At 36.7% G+C, this 19,618-nt stretch overlaps 1 protein-coding gene across 3 annotated transcripts; it reads right to left on the bottom strand.

Moving 5' to 3' along the window:
- Positions 1-4,507: 4,507 nt before the first annotated feature.
- Positions 4,508-19,242, bottom strand: LOC121265202 (transcriptional adapter ADA2-like). 3 transcript variants are annotated; one of them, XM_041168722.1, is made up of 14 exons: positions 19,027-19,242; positions 18,599-18,664; positions 18,212-18,267; positions 17,618-17,796; positions 16,126-16,191; positions 15,863-15,988; positions 15,640-15,715; positions 9,170-9,230; positions 9,029-9,084; positions 7,776-7,877; positions 6,959-7,181; positions 5,682-5,892; positions 5,013-5,321; positions 4,508-4,782 (listed from the first exon to the last, which is right to left on the bottom strand). In XM_041168722.1, the coding sequence occupies exons 2-14, from the start codon at positions 18,649-18,651 to the stop codon at positions 4,591-4,593; spliced, it is 1,710 nt and encodes a 569-aa protein (XP_041024656.1). In that variant the 5' UTR covers positions 18,652-18,664; positions 19,027-19,242; the 3' UTR covers positions 4,508-4,590. The 3 variants fall into 3 exon arrangements, with proteins under 3 accessions (XP_041024656.1, XP_041024657.1, XP_041024658.1); XM_041168723.1 differs by having other exon boundaries at positions 7,776-7,871; XM_041168724.1 differs by lacking the exons at positions 18,599-18,664; positions 19,027-19,242 and having other exon boundaries at positions 18,131-18,255.
- Between the last annotated feature and the right edge of the window lie 376 nt (positions 19,243-19,618).

Below are 19,618 nucleotides of genomic sequence, written 5' to 3'. Positions count from 1 at the left end.
ATCTGTTTTTCGGTTTTTTTAAAATGTAATTTCACAATTTTTCATTAAAAATTTGTTTATAAAAAAAATGATTTAAAAAAATATGTTTTATACTTTTATTAATATATTAGACTATATAATAGTGTATTAATATTAGACTATTGGTATAGTTATAAGTTATATATTAGTATTAGTTATAAGCTATATATTTAATATTAGTATTAGTTATAAACTTTTAGTAAAAATATGTAGTATTAATTATAAGTATAACTATAGTCATTAGTCTATATTAGTCTATTAGTATTAGTTATAAACTTTTAGTGATTTAGTATTAACATTTTATGTAATAATTTATAAATTATAATAAGAAATTATTTCATATATGAATATATATAATTATATATATTATATATAAAAATTTACATAAAAATTTATAATTATACATAATATATAAAACTTATATACATTAATATATATATATATAATATTTTGTATAAAACTTATATATATAATAATACAAATATTATTTTTTATATATATTTTTTATTAACCGGTCCGGTCCGAAAAATCCTAAAACCGGAACCGGCCGGTTTTCACATTCAAAGAACCGGTTCTGGACCGGACCGGTTCAAAACCGGTAAAACCGGTCCGGTCCAGACCGATTTTCTGGTTTTTCGGTTTGAATTTACACCCCTAACGTCAAGTACTACCCCCATAGCGTTAGAGAATGCAAATTCCAGAATCGAAGAATTGACTGCAAAACAGCATGAATTAGAGTTCAATTAACGAAACATGCAAACATGAAGATGCGCGTAAAATAGCACGAAGATTAACAAGAAGAGTTTAGGAGAGAGATGCAACTCCAAATGCAGACGATTATGCAACAGTTCAGGCCTCCAAGTAACTGATTTTTGTGTTTTGCGTAAATTTTGGGATTTATAAAGTTCTGTACGGATAACATTATTACTATTTTATTTATTTAGTTCGGACTTATTAGATTAATTTTATTTGTATTGAATAATTTGTAATGTATTTTTGAAATATAAATACCTATTTTGTTTTAAATTTTTTACTAAAATCAAATACTAACCGTTCGAACGATCATCAAATGTTTGAACATATATACATCGTATAAAACCGTTCAAACATCACACGGTGGCGTTCGAACGGTCATCAAACAACACGAACCGTTCGAACACGTTCGAACTAACAACTCGCTCTTTCCATTCATTACATGTTCGAACCTCTTACTCAATCCGTAAAATTAATATAATTTACGTTCGATTATCAATTTCTTTGTTCGAACGTTTCCTCATGTCTACTTGGTCGAACAGACTGGCATCGATTGACCACCCATGAAGGAGACATTCGAACATACATACCAGTCAAACGTCTTTTGTGGGCGTTCGAAAGCCATTCTAGGACAAAATTCAACTGTCCTAGAAAAAAAATGGGTGTTCGAACATGGTTGAACGGTCCAGCAAAATTTCATTCCAAAAGATATTTTTTGGGACGAAATTGATATTTTCGTCTAAAAATATCTTTTGGGACACTGATATTGGGACGACCTTGAGATGCTTTTTTTTTTGTCCCAAAATTTTTTAGACGAAAACCCAATCTTTTGGGATCAAAAAATTCGTCCCAAAAGACCCAATCTTTTGTAGTGTTATCACTCGAGTAATTAGTACTGATCTTTAGCCCTACCTCACCAAGATGATGTAGCCAGCGCAATTTTTACGTTCAACCTTTATCCAACTACAAAATGAAGACCCTAGATTCCAACACAGGAAAAAAAAATGTTCCACACGGTTACATAAAGGCTCTTTAGGTAGTGCTTTAATATAAAGTTCACCATTGACTCCACGAAAATCCTTCTTGGGTATGCCTCCAAATTCAGTATGCGTCTTTATTCAATGATCATGGTACGTAGCTTCCATAGCATGAAATTATTGAAATCTCTGCGTCTTCATGATAAACTGAAGTGGTTTAACGTTTTTTGTGGTCCAAGTTCTCATCAGTTATATTTATACTAGACATTTAAACCCAACATGCTTATGTGATAAACTCACAAAGAATTCATTACTCAAAATTGATGTCTATCTTCCTCATTTTGAGAAAAAATACACATTAATCTCGATGTAGAAACACTTGGGAACTGATCTAAGGTTATATTAAGGAAGCAGTACTTTGAAGTACATTTTGGTCAAAATACATTAAACCTACTTATGTATATCCTTGCGTGTGAGAAAACAGCTTGATGATCATTCCTAAGTTAGGATTCATGGTGCTCACATGGCTGTTAGAATATTACCATTCTTATTATAGAATTTTTTCGTAATATTCTATTATATATGATAATATAACTTGTTCTCTACCATATTTAGTTTATTGTGTAAATCAATCAATATCAATTAGTATCATTGATTTATTGTATTTTCACATTTCTTTCTCTAGCTTCATTCACCTATAAATAGGAACATATGTTATGTATTCAAAAACAATTGACAATAATAAATTAAATGGAGCCCTCAAAGTTTTCTCTCCCTCATTCTCCCTTCTACATCTCATTTTCTATTTTCTATTTTCTTTTTACATGGTTTCAGAGCCCATGGCTAACACCAAGCTCGATTGACTATTTCTTTTAAAGTTATTCTGCTAACTTTATATCTCACAAAATTTTCTCAGTTACGTCCCCTTTTCAATATGATTTTTCTAATATTAGACCAATAATCGACCATACGAGTTATCATTGGCATTTTTGCCACCAATTTCCTAGTGTCTCTTGCAGCATTTTTCTGTTCATGATAAGTCTCATATTCAACTCGTTATTTTATGTGCTATTATGTTCACCAAACATTCTCTAGAAGCTTCCTATACACTTAACAAATCGCCATTTGTGATAAGTCTCATATTCAAAGTGTTATTTGGTGCTCTTATCTGTTCACTACATGCTCTTCAAAAGCTTTATATGCACTTAACGGATCACTACCCTCATTTTCATCATCAATTTTGTACGTCAGTTTATTTCTAAATTTATGCCTGCCATCCACTTGCACCACGCGCCACAAAGATACCTTTTGTAGAGTTATCAATCAGATCCTCAAGTCTCATCCACCTAGCTAGCAATGTGATCTTATATACAAACTCAAGATGACGTCTTCATCATCATCATGAGTTTGAAATGATGTTAGAATATTATCATACTTATTATAAAATATATTCATAATATTATAATATGTATAGTAATATGATTTATTTTCTACCATATGTAGTTTAATTATTGTGTAAATCAATCAATATCAATCAATCTCATTGATTTATTGTATTTTTATTCTTTCTCTATCTTCATTCATTAACCTATAAATAAAAACATATGTTATGTATTCAATAACAATTAACAATAGCAAATATGTAGATTTTAAAGTCTCTTTCCCTCGTTCTCTCTTCGCCATCTTCTTTTCTATTTTATTTTTTTCTTTTCTTCAATGGCTATATATCTAACGTCAATCTTAGTTCTATCTCTACGTCACCTACCATATCTAGATCAAATAATTTAGTAAGAATAAAAAAAAAAATTAAAACATTATGATATGCAATGTAAGATGATATGTAGGAAAGCCCGAATATTATTTCTTCAGAATAAAAACTAAAACGGAGAAATTCACCTCGATGCATGTTTTGGGGCCCTGAATTGCGGCTTTCTTTGACCTTTGGATTACTCTTATATTAAGTTTTTTCACGGGGAAAATTCCAAGCTTTTATGGGAGGACAACCAGAGTGGTAGATAGTCGTACGTACGTACGTAAGACTTTATTCCTTTTTAGTATTCACTATTTGTTATGGTAAAAGAAGTTATGCCTGTATAACTCACTTTTCTTTGCCTTTTTTGTCCATTTTAGGACTTGGAGATCCTATATTCATTATTATTACCATTACACTCTAAAAATTCACCAAAGTCAATAAACATGGCACATATATACCGGGGAATCATGCGTATTGACCGTAGAGAAATTCTTCCTTCATGCCCTGTAAAATGGCAAGGGCAAGTATACAACATACTGTTTTGAAACTTGAAAGTCGCATATAGACATCAGTGGGTACTAGTAAAAGATTTCTAGAAGATGCTGAAATCAAAACTGTTCAACACGCTGCTGCTGTTTGTCGCATACAAGAAGAGTACTCTTTAAGACTGGTTGGTGTTTGGGCAGCAAATATGGAAGATTGAATCCCAAGTTCTGGAGAAGCAAATGTTGCTCTTCTAGCTGTTAACAGTAGGTGAGATCTACTAGTTGTCACAGATAGTAATTAAACATCCAAACCTTGTAACTGGTTTGGAAAATTTCACCATACATCAGAGACATCCATCAGGACCATCTCATGGCATTCCAGAATTGGAAAGTGCAAAAAAATCCATCAGTCTAATGGGTCACATCCACTCTTTCACTTGGATGCATCCGATAAAAGTCTTCCCCAACATATTCTCTATATAGACAGTGGCAAGGACTCCCCTTGGCCATGCTTGTGATTATTATATCACTAGCGGTATACTTCTTGATTAGAAAGGAAAAACTGTACAAGTTACTATTCAGAAGACGACAATGGGGTATGTCATCATGCTTGAGCAATCCCCTTTTGCACAAGCATATCATACACTACATCAACTTTGCTCGGTTCTACCTTGAACAAGCTATGGGCATCAGACTTCTTGGTGACATTGCCCTTCATAATTTCTAGTGAGATGATCTGCAGCATGTTGAGATAATGTGAAGGTAGTATTCTGATCTCACCACAAAGCCGTTTCTCCTGCATTCAAATATCATATCAAGAATATAATCAGAATCTTCAGTTAAGCTTGGTATATATAACTTTGCCACATGGTTTTTTATTTTTATTTTTTTATTGACTTGTTAATATATTTTATTATTATGAGTGAATTACAGAGATGATGACAACCCGATAGGTTTAAAGATTGTGCAGATGATGAAGTTATCTTTCCATGCTAAAGCATAAAAAATTGAGGACAGCCTTCTTACAGTTTCAGAGAGTAAATCCGCTCCTACAAATCCAGTGATGTCCCACTCTTGAAGAGAGTTTGAAGTAGCTTGCATTGCAGAAGACGTATCCTTGCCACTGGGATGTAGAAGAGGGGACTCCTTAGGAACTCCTTGAGGACTGGCATCAAATTCAACTTTGAGATGATTTTGTCTTTGCAAGACTTTACCACCTGCACCTTGAGCACTTTCATTAACTCCCTGCTCACTTTCTTCAACTCCCGTATTCCTCTTCTGTTCAAGAAACTTATTTGCCTCGGCAGCTGTTCGACAGCCTGCAGCTCGAGCTTTCTGCATAATTAGCCAATAACTAGCTGGTCAGCCGTCTTCTTCAGCCAAAGCTAGCAATGAACACAAGTACTAAGCAAAGCGACAGGAGCATGTGTGCTACAAACTAAAGAATCCAATAAATAGCATCTCAAATGTTCATGGCTCAGGTGGTAAAGTGGGGATAAGGTATATCCTAGATTCAAACTTTCCTAACGAAAAAAATAACTAAAAAAGAAAAGGAGAGAGAGAGGAGTGGCAGGGGGAAGCATCTTAATTGATCTTAGCTGGCTTGTTTGTGTTGCCAAACTAAAGCATATAGAGGGAGTTGTTGATAGGATCAAGTTACTAAAGCATATGGAGTGATTGTGAGAGCTTTCAGACCTGAAGATCTTGTATTCTTTTGACTATACGCTGTTCCTCAATAATATTCTTAAGCAACTCATCATGCTCTTCTTTTGAGTGGAATCGCATGAAGACCCTGTAACGTCGGCATATCTCCCTCTCTTCAGGTGAGAGGCTTTTCTCGAAAGGGTCAGGGTAAAGTAAATTTCTTTCCAGTATGAAATCTTTCCTGCGCTTTCTCTCATCAAGCCTGTCAAGAAGTCACAATATGTTTAAATAAGCTCTAGAAAAAATACCTCACATACAGCAGTAATGCAGAAGCAACAAGTCTACAGCCCATCTGGCAAAATGTGCTATGCGATGTCTTCCAGCCATAACATAGATTAATATTTCACTAGCACTGAAAAATTCAAATGTTATAACAATAATGAAAAACAGATATATGTTAATATGTACGGTTAGACCTCACATACAGCAGCAACACAGAAGCAACAAGTCTACAGCCCATTTGGCAAAATGTGCTAAGTGATGTGTTCCAGCCATAACATACCTTAATGTGAAAAAATCTAAAATTTAAAATGTTATAACAATAATGAAAAACAGATATATGTTAATATGTACGGTTACATTAACTGACTTAGGCTATGTTAGGAACCAGAGTCCCAGGTTCAACATTGCTGAGCTGCTACTGCATGTGATTTGGTGCTGATTACATAAATCATACAATATGAAAAAATGGATATGTGTAATTGCATAACATGTTTCTGCCACTAGACAATGAACTTGCTGCTGTAAACAGCAACATCCACCACAATATACAATCATTCTGAATTACCAGAGTATGTTGCACGACAAAGAATGGATCATCTATTAAGTGAATGATTAAGGAATAAGGACCTTTCTTCTATATTTAATCTAACAAGCTCAACCGTATATCTCAATTCGGTTCTAGGCTGCTCAACTCATACTCAATCTAAAATTAAAGAAATCAAACTAAAAAAAAAACAATTAATACTTGACTTAGGATGACTCATTGGCAACCCTATCCCCAAGTTGGTTGTATCATACTTAATTGGCATCTAGCCTCAAAAAAGACAAAATAAAAGAAACGGTATCCTATTGGGAGTCTGCAAGGTGCTCTCAACAACGTCAAAAGCAATTCCTTCATGAGCTAGATTACATAGATTTATTCAAAACTTAATGGAAAATGATCTATTTCCTTTTAGTACATATAGATTGATAGACTATCAGTCTTGTCTAGGAATAAGAATAGTTTCTTTCATGAAATCAGCACATTGAATTGAAAATAAGGTTACCTTTTCGAGTAGATACGCAGAACTCGTAATTTCAATTCGTGCTCAGCATCACCATCAGTATCCCTGAATTCCATATCTGCCAGTACCTGCTCTGCATCATTATCATATTCAATCTCAAACTCCTGCCTCTTGAAGTTATAGCCACTCAATTCTGTCATAGAAGGTTCCTCATCCCCCAGAACCCTAGGCTTTTTCTCTCCAATGCTCCTGTCTGCCTGAAATTCTGCACAATTATTAAGAAAAAAGAATGTATTAAGCACACTTGTAAAACGAGATTTTATATTTTCTTCACTAATTTTACTTAAAAAAAAATATCTTCTTCACCAACTCATTGCCATGGCAAAATCTACAATTGTAATTTTTTCCCATTGCATGGAAATGGTATACATATCAATCCAAGAAATCTTAGTTTTTTTTTGGGGGGAACTCAAGTTTCAACAAAACCCTGATTCCGAAGTAAAACTCCTACATTTTGCAGTCTACCTTTTTTCATGTAAAAAGGTAGAGTTTGACCTTTTCAAGTTTCTGGCGAAAAGTAGATGTGTACTCAAGAATTTGACCTTCCACGCATACTCAAGAAGGAGATGCATACTCGACCTTTATTTCAGGGACAGTCAAATTCTTAAGTATGCATCTACTTTTGGCCAAAAACTTGAAAATGTCTCTAGCATCCAAATTACTCGAATAAATATCAACAAGATTTTATTATCAGTTGAAGAAAGGTATCCAATAAGCTTATCTATTACAAGAATTGCCATTAAGCAAAGCAGTATACAGGGAAATGATTGGAACATATAATCAAATACAGAAAGCATACCTTCTGTGCTAGTCCCATCCTTAGTCTGAACTTTATTGGAGGCCTTCTTTATAACACCTGAGAAAGTGTTACCACTGCTTGAATCCAGACCTGTGCCTGTTCCTGATGCCAATATTAAAATATGTGTGAGATTTGGTCAATCATAAATCCTACTGCACAAAACAACATATAGAGGGAAAGTCGGTACACAAATTACGCAACTTTCTAAATGTCACATTTTAGATCAATTAATTGCAAATACAATTTTTACGTTAATGATTTCATTTTGCACAGTTTGGTAGGTCTTTACATCCATCAATATCAACAAATCCAAACTCAACACCATCCAGATCCATAAATCAAGCAAGACTAATCCTTTTTTTTATTGGCACCGGGTGTTTGGGAACAGTGCCCCAACTAATCCCGAGGGTGCACAAATCCTCATCAAGAAGTTTCCTGCAAGTGCACCTCAGGTAATTTAAGGGGAAAATCTCCGTCCAATGGCCCCTAGAGATTGTTTGCATCCAGAACAAGACTACCAATCCTTTTTCTTTTTATAAGTAAACTTTTATTAATCAAAGAATAGGCTTAGCCTAGTACAACTTAAAAACACAGCTCTATGCCTCTCTAAGAAGGCACTAGAGAGACAAGAAAATCATGTAGGTCCACGCCATTGAAGTCAACAGCAATGGCCCACACACATAGTGTGCTGTAAAATAAATCTATAAGTTCCTCCAACGATCTCTCCTTGTCTTCGAACGTCTGTCCATTCCGCTCCCGCCACAAACACCACATGATGCATATAGGGATCATCTTCCACAAGACTACCAATCCTATCAGCCACAATAACATAGAACACAATCCCTGCCCACCATTTCCTTTAACAAGGACAAATTTAACCACAGCATTTATGCCACCGCCGTAAACCAAGAAATTTTGTGCCACAGAGTGATGGACAGTCATGTATTGGAGCAGTATAGATCACAGAGTAGATAAATACAATAGCACTGAAGAGCACTAAAAGTATCTCTCTCCAAATTTTCAAAAGTTGCGTTTCAGAATTTCTCCTTTTTTTAAAAATTACTTAACTTCAGCTTTTAGTTTTATGGGAACACTGCTTGCTTTTTCAATTGAGATTAAGCAATAACATGACTAATTTACATAATTATGAATGAGATGAAGCAAATTGAATAAATTCAAATTTTCGGGACAATTAAACAGGGATAGAATATCCTCATCACTAGTGACCCTCAAGATATTGATGGGAGGAGTACCTGATGTTAAGCTAGATGAGGAATGCCAAGCCAGACCTTTTTTGGATTCATCACAACTGATGAAAAACATCAAAATAATTAGCACATGAGAACCACAGACCTAAATTGTAAATAACTAAAGAGCGATGAAGTTTCCAATACCTGAGTCTTCCTGAGAATGGAGACTCTTCTTTCAGCGTAAGCTCCCCAATCTTAGGAATTTCTGTGGGAAATAAAAGGTAAATCAAGCAGCCTTAACACACAATAATACTAATATCTTATAATAAACTTATGTGTGAGTTTTCTCTCCGTACAACTAAAACTCCGATGCTGGTAGGTGGAGTTTTACGGTGAGATTTTTTCAGAGCATTATAGTTTTAAGATGAGATTAGTGTGATAATGGGGAATCCGAAACACGAAACATGTAGATTGAAGCTAAACTCTTTGTGTTGAAGACAAATGGAAGTTTCAAGATTATTACTGAGAAGAGTTAAAAGGTTGTGAAAGAGGTGAGGTTGGGGGATGAACACGGTGAAGTGGTTTGCTAAATCATTGGAGGACTGCCTGAAGGGTGAAAAAAAGGACTTTTACGCTACAACATGAGAGGGAACCAGACGCTTCATAGCGCAGAGATGCTCCAATGCACATGGTCGTTACATGGCACTAGTGGAATATAGAAATGGTGGCAGACGAGATTTTACTTCAGATGGTATGGGATGGAGGAGGCTGGAAGGTGCATTAAGAGAGGATGGTAGCAATAGAGGGCAGCCATTTTTTAGGCCGATGGCGGTGGTGAATCACTCGAAATCGTATAAGGATGTCCTCAATCAGTCGTTGGTTGCAACACCGATACATACGCAAAGAAGGGGCCATGGGCATGGTGGGGTGGCAACATAGGGAGGAGATACAGTAAGCCATCATAACAGAAATGGCCTTGGGAAGGATTGTCGTACTGCTGGCACAACAGACAAATAGGGGCAAGGTGGTGGTGGTAGTCACGTCGGTATGCCAGAGGTTGACGTACATAGTACACTTTTGCACATGAGATCGCAGATGAGGCATTTGCAAGAGAAAATAGAATGTGTTATACACTGCATTAAGGAGAAGAGGGATGTGAGCTTGGGCCTTGGACTGGCAAGTGGACTGAGCAAGGAAATGGGCTACTCTAATGGGCCTCACGATGTGAGCCTGGATGAAGGCAAGGTTGGGCTGGATTCTACAACCCAACCCATAAGGAAGCCCAGAGGAGCTTGCGCAACGTCAGGGCCCTCTGGGCGGACACAGAAAGGATCGCCTAACGCCAACGACCCTATAGGTGGCTCTTCAATGACAGCCCCGATCGACCCCCGCAGACCAAGCCACTTCCCGAGTCTTCCTCAAACCCGAGAGTGGATCCCTCTCTGGATTCACCAGCGGCTAACTCGCCGATGCAGATCCCTATTCCAACGAGCAAGATTATCATGGAGGTTGCTAGAAGCGAGATTTCTCTGTGCTCTACCGTCGTAAATGGATTGTCGCAGGTCTTTGAAGGTTCCATCTAGCTAGTCACAAGTCATGGTAGCCCCTTAGTTGGTGTTCCTAACCAGGATGGATCCAACGAAGGAGCTATGAGAATATCCTGGAGGCTAGCCGAGGAAGGTGTCCCTACCCCTTTTGAGAATATCTTGGAGGCTGCGAATAAGGGGTCTATGCAAGAGTATGAACTGCAATTGGTTTGTAGGGAGCCAGAGGAAGGTGTTGCCTGCTTTGAGGAAGGGAGAAGGGATGACCCAAGCCCATTATGTTCTATGTTGCAAGGTCCACATGCCGATTCACAGTCGGATTGGGTCCTCCAAAAGGTGGATGAAATACGGGAATGCGTAGGGATTTCGTGTAAGGGATTTGAAGATCAATTCAAAGCCCTCCTCATCGATATCGAATCGGGTCAGCCTCACTTGGCTAGATCCTATGCCAAAAATGAAAGGGAATTAATAAGACTAGCTTGCCCTATTAATTATGAAGCTCGGGAAGGTAGTGCAAGTAGAGGAAGGAGTAAGGGTAGGATGAATACCTGCAATTAATTAAACCAAAGATTTTATCTTAGAATGTAAAGGGGCTGAATGATCCAGGTAAGCGCCTCTATGTTAAAAACTTACTAAGAAATTGGAAGGCTAATATAATGTCTTCAAGAGACCAAGCTGAAGTTCATATATAGAAGTATATTTAGAAGATTGTGGGGATGCCTTCACAAGGTCTGGGTTTATCTTAATTCCAAAGGGCCATCGGGAGGTTTTCTTCTGCTGTGGGATATGAGAATCGTTAATCTAGTTGACGAGTATATCGGGGAAAATTTGGTGGCTTGCTCCTTTAAAAATGTGGATGATGATTACAAGTGGTCTTTTGCTGGTGTATACGGTCCTAATCTAGACAGTAATAAAAGGTTCCTTTGGGAGGAGATTGCTGGGTTATGTAGCTGGTGGGATGGGCCATAGTGTATTGGGGGGGATTTTAATATCGCCCATTTTCCGAGTGAGAGGTTGGGGGAATCCTGTATCAGTCCAGCAATGGCAGAATTTTCTGATCTTATTTTCCAACTTAACTACATCGATTTACTTATGGCCAGGGGGGTTTTGGGGGGGGGGGGGGGGGGGGGGAGATTTACATGGTCCAATGGGAGGGTCTGGTCAAGACTAGACAGATCATCGTATCCTCGTCTTGGGAGGCCCATTTTCCAGATTTATATGCCAAAAGACACTCCTGAGACTTTGTTTGGACCATTTCCCTATTTTGCTTGATTGTGGGGGCCTTCATGAGGGACATAGATATTTTAAATCTGAAAACATGTGGTTGAAAGCTGACGGTCTTGTGGAGAAAGTGAGAATGTGGTGGTCCTCTTATGATTTTTCTGGTACACCCAGTTTTGTGTTGGCTGGAAAACTTATAGCCTTGAAGAAAGACCTGAAAATGTGGAATGATGAAGAATTTGGGAAGATCAACGATCAAAGGAAGATCCTTTTTGAGGAACTTGCATGTTTGGATGAAAAGGAGATTGCCAGGGTTCTCGCAGACGAGGAGAAGACAAGAAAGATTGTTGTTGTGACTAATATGGAAAAACTTACTCTCATGGAAGAGACCTCCTGGCGAAAAATTCCCAGGCCCTTTGGCTGAAGGAAGGAGATAATTGCACCAGCTTTTTTCATAAAGTAGCCAACTCTCATAGAAGGTTTAATGCTATTGAGGTACTGCATTCAGATGGAAATGTCCTTTTAGACAGATCCGATAATAAGAATCACAGTGCAGTTTTTCGACAATCTACTAACAGAAATATTTCCATGGAGCCTAAGGTTGATAGGTTGACATTTCACACGATCGATCAATCATGTGCTGACTGGTTAGAAAGGATGTTTGAAGAGGAAGAGGTAATTAAAGTGCTAAAAGGAATGGACAGCAATAAAGCATCGGGACCAGATGGATTTTCCATAGCATTTTTCCAAGTATGTTGAGACATTCTCAAGGAGGATGTTATGAAGGTTTTTGTCAAATTTCACTCACATATGAAATTCGAGAAACACCTTAATGCATCATAGCCCTCATTCCGAAGAAGGCAGAGTCGGTGGAGGTGAAAGACTTTCATCCTATAAGTCTTGTGAGTGGAGTGTATAAGATCATAACTAAGGTTCTCGCCAACTGTATGGGCACAGTCATGGACAAGATCATTTCAAAGCCTCAAAATGCTTTTATTAAGGGGGGCAGATTCTGGATTTGGTACTAATAGGAAATGAATGTTTGGACAATAGAATTAAATCCAACACGCCAGGTATCCTTTGCAAACTAGATATGGAAAAGGAATTTGATCATGTTAACTGGGACTTCTTGGTTTATATTCTTGGTAAATTTGGCTTTGGGGAGAGGTGGCGCAATTGGATGAAGTACTGCATCACTACCGCTAGATTCTCAGTGTTGGTTAATGGCCCTCTCAAGGGTTTTTTCAACAGCTCTCGTGGATTGAGACAAGGAGATCATTTATCTCCTGTTCTCTGTCTTGGTCATGGATGTATTGAGTAGAATAGTAAAGGTAGCCGTGGATGGGTCTTTTTTGTCTGGATTTTCAGTGGGTGGTATTTCTTTTGGGAGCACCAATGAATCTCATCTTCTTTTCGCTAACAATACTTTAATTCTTTGTGAGCCGGATGCTAATCAAATTTGTTCATTGAGAGCTCTCGTGCTTTGTTTTGAAGCTACTTCCAGCCTCAAGGTGAATTTTTCTAAATCGGAACTGGTTTTGGTTGGCTTGGTAAACCATATTGGAAACTTGGCTGAAGTCTTGGTTTGTAAGGTTTCTTCTTTGCCTATGAAGTACCTCGGTCTCCCTTTGGGGGTTCCTCATAAATCCAAAGTAATATAGGACGGCGTGATTGAAAAAATTGAGAATATATTTGTGGGTGTGGGTGTATAAAAATTTATTAGGAAGGGCTAGGAGGATTTCATTCGTAACTTTAGATTTGTGGCAGGGAGTGAAAATAGAGTTAGATTCTGGGTTGATGTTTGGTGTGGTGATGCTGCTTTAAAGGAGGTTTTTCCTTCTCTTTTCAGAATTGAATTGCATAAGGAAGCCTCTCTTGCTAATTACATGGACTCTTCGAATGGCCTGCAACAGTTGAATGTGTCATTTACCAGAGTAGTTCAAGATTGGGAAGTAGGAGACATTTCCGATTTATAAAGCACCTTTTTTTTTTTTTATTGGCACCAGGCGTCCGGAACAGCATCCCTACTAATCCCGGGAGAGCATAGGCTCTCGATAAGGAGTTTTCCGTAAGTGCACCTTGGGTAATCCCCCAGTTCGATTGCCCTAAGAGATTGTTTGCATCCAAGATGATTTGAACCTTAGACCTAGGGGGAGCATACCCCCAAGCCCAAGGCCTTTACCATTTGAGCCAACCGCTAGGGGTTAATTTCTACTGGTATGCACTGAATTTGGAACATGGTGTGGAGGACAAACTGCTGTGGACACACCCCGGGATCAAGAAATTCTCGGTTAGGTTTTTATATAAGGCTATGTCTACCCACTCTTCTCAGAATTTCCCTTGGAAGAGCAAAGTGCCCCTAAAAGTTGCTTTCTTCGGTTGGCTGGCCTCTCATGGTAAAATCCTGACCATAGACAAGTTGAGGAAGCGTGGTTTCTTCATAATGGATTGGTGCTTCATGTGCAAAAGGATTGGCGAATCGACGGATCATCTTCTTCTCCATTGCGATGTGGCAAAGGTTCTATGGGATGAAGTCTTCTTAAGGCTGGACATTGCTTGGGTGACGCCCAAAAAGGTGGCGGACTTATTGGCTTGTTGGAGCGGAACATGGGGAATCGTCAAGTAGTGGATGTTTGGAAGATGCTGCCCTTATGTCTTATATAGTGTATATGGAATGAGAGGAATGAGAGATGTTTTGAAAATAGTGAACATTCATTGGAGGGGATTAGAGACTCATTTTTCCAAACTGTGTTACTTTGGGCTAAGACTATTGTATTAGAAGGGGGTAATTTTAGTGACTTGTATTTGTATACATCTTGTGTACATGGGCTTCGCCTAGTTTCATTCGATGAATAAAGTTTGTTACTTATCCAAAAAAAAAATAGTGACTTGGATGCGTCTTTTTTTGTTCGTAGGCTGTAATTAGGCATCTCTCTTGTATAACACCTGTGTATTCGGGCTATGCCTAATTTTGAAGATCAATAAACTTTATTAATTATCAAAAATATATTATATCTTATAACTGACAAGAAAATGAGTTATAGGCAATGAATGAATGCACACAAAATATACACATCACCAAGAAGAAGAGTGAATTGGTTATATTACCAGCTCAATGCTCTAGAAGTAACATTTACATAGAGCAACAGAAATATATATACTATATAATTTTCAAAGCAAAAGCATTGCTCTCATGAAGCCACATCAACCACTATCTCATTTTATCCCATGAAGCCACTTATAAAAAAAATTATTATCAAATGGAAATTATTTCTATAAAGCCGCATCATCCCTCCAATTGTATTTATTGTCAAATAACGGATCAAAAAAATTATAGTATTTCTAAATAAAATATATATAGATATGAATTAAGTTAAACTTATTAAATGAAAAATAATTAAATAAATAATTTTTATCCAAAAATAAAATTAATAAATGGAAAATTATATATTTAATCAATTTTTGAAACTCACTCCTTTTAAAGAAAAAATGAACCTGAGAAAAATATAGCGACAAGGTTAACTTCATTATCTAATGACATAACACATTACCCAAAAAGGGTTCACAAAGATGGATTCCACAACTTTTTTCTTTATTTTTTGTGGTATATGGTAAAAAATGAATCTAAAAAATTTTACACATCTTTAGGACATTTAACATATTTAAATTATTTAAAAAATTATATTATCTTTAGTTAAATATCTTATAGAAGTAATATTTAACTAATAGCCAAACACATCCCACATAAGCATGCACAATGACAACAATTAATCAGTATGGATTGTCCAAACTATAAGGTATTTGGTCTCCTAAATGAAAAACCAGTTTAAACCAATCAAATCTGTTGAAAATAACTAAAACTAAGAGCTACAAGCCAGCAAGTGACGAAGAAATAATACACAGACTGACCTTTTTTCACTTCACCGGGCCCTTTGGCCATAGCAAGGAGCTCCGCCCGACTCTTACCCATAACATGCGACATGTCCTGGGTAAAGAAATTACAACATTACAAGCATTTTAATTTTCAAGTGCATAATATACCTACATTGTGTAACTGTATAAACATAAATATATATATGTAAGTATTTATGTGTATAATCACGTATTTATGTATCCATGTGTTAACACTTACAGGGAGAGGAAAGCATGGAGAGTTCATGTATACGCCATTATAGTGGTCAATACATTGTGATTTGGTTTTTGTTCCAACATGTTCAGCAACTTCAGTCCAGTTACCAAATCCATACATTTCAATGCCCTGAAAAACAAGAAATTCATCACCCAAACATCAAGGGAAAAGACCTGGATTCATGAAAGATAAGGAGTAGCATTTACAAAATAAATACATCAAAACTATAATTCTTCTAATGAAAAATGAACTTTTCAGTAAGTTACCTCCAAAAGTAATATCTCTTCATCTGTATTCCAGTCTGGACATATAAGTGGGAAAGAGAGATTGTCCTGTCAGGAAAAAAAAAATGTCTCCTAATCAGCATATACATGCATAGTAACTGAGGCAAGAAGGCAAACAAATAAAGTAGTCCATATTTCCAATTTCCAGCTTCATTTCATAGAGAACCACAATATAAAATAAGTTCCATCATCTATCTAGTAATTAATCAATTTGTATGAAATAGCCCCCATTCCTAATAGAATTGTTTTTTGTTCTTTTTTTTTTTTTTTATAAGAGAATTGCTGTTAATAAATAAAGAAAGACATACATGTTTTGATTAAACAAGAAATGTTATTCTTTTGACAGAAATGTAAGTACTTCAGGGAATCAAGAGGGCAAAATATTTCTTCACATGCAGAATGAATGCCGATGAAGGGAAAAATTGAAAAACAAGTCTTATCCAAACTAGTTAGGATTGAAGCACAATCCTTTTCAACACTATTGCTCCATCCGGGGAAAAATTCACCGATAAATCAAAAGCCACGAGGAATTTTATTAAAACACGGAATGCATTTCAGCTTCAATTAATGTTGTCATTAACTTCTCACAATTGCATTCCAACATTTTTATAATGACTACTAATGAGCAAAAAAGGCAAGGGGGAGCAGAGGAAGGAAATTCAGAGATTACAACTCTCTATCTAATTGTGGCCATAGTAACATCCTTACATGCTGAGGCACCAACAAGAGGGGCCTAGATGGTTCCCCCAATGAATCCTGAAGTCTGCTACCATGGTTGAACGCAAGGTTCCATAGCCCCTTTCTTAAGACAGACCAAATCATAGCTTGACTAAGGCTCCACCAAAGACAGAAGTCGAAGGGTAAGAATATAATGAGCATGAGTCTTGTCGTCTTAACACCACACTATGGAAACTCAAACTCATGCCTCTCATTCAAAAATCTAATGTGAGTGAGCCATTCACACTAAACTAACCCTTCTGATGGCACTTGCATTCCACCTATAGCATCGTTATTTTGCTACTCATCCATCTAAACCTTTTCTCATTTTAGCCATGGTTATGACTATGAAGAAACAAAACAAACAATAAAGTTCATAATTTAAAGAGAGAAAAAAAATTATCCAAACTTTAGGATATTCTGGCAGTGAATGATGACAAAGGAATCATAATAATTAGATTTATGCGCTGCATGTCTAACTAGAAACCTGCTTTCAGAAACCTATATCATACATACCAAACAATAATTTGAAATTAGAAATGTGTTTTGAATAAAAAAAAGGTTTGAACGCAAACATCCACAAGTATTCTAAAGTTATATGTGCTTTCCCAAAGATTACTAAGAGGAGAACAAAGAACATTAACGTAGATATTGTATAACAACCAATATGAGTACTTACAAACATCTGATATCATACTACACAGTTGGAATGTAATGGTACTAATTAAATGAATTAATGCCGAATAAATGTACTAACCATAACCCTATAAGGATGATTGCTCTTGTGCGGTGTAACTTCAGCTCCAACAGAAAAACATTCTACACAAAGGTCAAAATCTGGGCACATGACGCACTTCATTCGAATCCTCCCCGAAATATCTTTGTTGCAATAATTACAGTGGTACAAAGCCACTTTCCCTTCAGAAATTCCTTCAACTACCACATTGTCAGAGATTAAGTTAGTAGCCGACTAGGCCTAAATCTACAAACTGAAAATAGCACAGAAAGGACCAGCATACAAATGAAAAATAAGAGGCATCAGAATTCATGCAGACCAGAGTTATTCAGTAACTTTTTTTTTTTTTTTTTTTTTGATCGGCAAACAAAATTTTATTAATCATAGGAATAGGCAAGTACAGATATAGTGGCCCATAAAGTACCCCTAGCACATTAAGGACCAACAATCAACACTCCCTTCCTTCGTGCGAAAAAGAAAGTTAAAAAGAATTATCGTAAAAATAAAAAAGAAACAACAAGAAGAAACACCCACATCCCAAGTCCTGCTAGCAGCCTTTTCTTCATTTTTTGCATTTTCCTCTAATTGGTGGCTTGATGCTAGTAGAAGAAATACCTGAAGGAGTAATCCCCATAGTTTCTACATTGGAAACAGTCCTCTTCCTCTTGGACCTATTAAAAGTGAAGAAAAAACAGTTTCAAGTGAGACCGCTATGAAGAAAAATGAATATAATTACAGAAAGAAGTAGAGGCTAAGTATAGTTCTTTCACCGTTTATCACTACTGATATGTACAAAGATTATTTTCTTTTAATCAAATAGTTGGCCTCCTTCTGGTTTCTAACAAATAATAATTAACACGCTTTCGCAAGAAAATTAAAAAGAAAAAATTTAACATAAGGGCTCATGTTATTAGGTTATTGACATTGAAAAGTTAAGATCTATAACAACCGACGGAAGTTAATGAGCTTAAATTTGCAGGAAATGGACAAAATTATACGGACCTTTGATTTGGATCATCCTCCGCAGGATGCAACACCGCCCGAGACCGACCCATCGCTTCGATTCACCTAATTTGAGAGAGAAGAAAACGCCCTAAAATTACATTTCGAAAACACAGAAATCCCCCCACCCAATCCCCCAGAATTTTTCACGTTAATTCAAATTAAAATATGAGGTTCTATTTGTTGAACCGACCAAACTTGAAGACATGTCAATGGGGTTTCAGCCTCGCCCAGAGCCATGGCCGCACACCGGCCCCCGCCCCCAAATGGCACAAACCACTTCCCATATTCCCAAGGGTTTGAGGACATAACAGTAACACCTTATGAACTGAAAACCCCCATAATCGAGAACTGAGGCCCCAAGTCCGGCCCTTCCAGCACTTCGGTTGGGCATTACCAGATTTCAGTTAGAGAAATATGGAGATTACCTTAATTCTTTTAAGGGCGCCTTGCCTAGAGGGGCCTAGCTCCTATTTGTCAGCTGAGCTCGCCGGAAACTAGTCGCCGTATTTTTTATGCGCTTGCCGGGGGCGGTGAGTTAGTGTTGGTATGTGAGTGAAGGGTGCGGTGACGGAAGGAAGAAGCTACTCTTCGTTCCGAGCGTGGCTGAATCCACGTTCCGCGGTTTGTTTTCGTATAGAGAACTGCAAGATATTTGTGATAAAAGAAAGAAAAAGAATTAATCGGATAGAAGTGCTTTTGGGAGCATTTTGCACCAAAGTTTTAAATATCGGATCAGAAGCTGTACTGGTTACGGTACTGAAACAAAATATTTTGATGTTAATATTATTTTATATATTATTTCAGGATAATATGGTATTAGATACGGTACTATTTTGTATACTAATTTGAAATAATTTATATCTAAATAAATTATATATATACAAGTATTAACTATATTCCAAAATAACAATAAAATAAGTCATAAACTCAATACTTCTCAATACAAGTCTTAAGTTTTAAGTTACAACTAATATAAAGTTATAAACACCAACATTATCATGATAAAATCATTAACGT

This window comes from Juglans microcarpa x Juglans regia, chromosome 5D (assembly GCF_004785595.1).
Source record: "Juglans microcarpa x Juglans regia isolate MS1-56 chromosome 5D, Jm3101_v1.0, whole genome shotgun sequence".
In the NCBI taxonomy this organism is placed as follows: domain Eukaryota; kingdom Viridiplantae; phylum Streptophyta; class Magnoliopsida; order Fagales; family Juglandaceae; genus Juglans; species Juglans microcarpa x Juglans regia.
Note: the sequence above shows the minus strand (reverse complement) of the source record. Positions and strands in the feature narration are given on the sequence as shown.

Bases quoted from the DNA above. Each gene is read 5' to 3' on its own strand.
- LOC121265202 (XM_041168722.1), bottom strand. From the start codon at position 18,651: ATGGGTCGGTCTCGGGCGGTGTTGCATCCTGCGGAGGATGATCCAAAT. The intron at 15,716-15,862 runs GTAAGTGTTAAC...TTCTTTACCCAG, and splicing joins CTCCATGCTTTCCTCTCCCT to GACATGTCGCATGTTATGGG. The intron at 5,322-5,681 runs GTCTGAAAGCTC...CTAATTATGCAG, and splicing joins AAAGAATACAAGATCTTCAG to AAAGCTCGAGCTGCAGGCTG.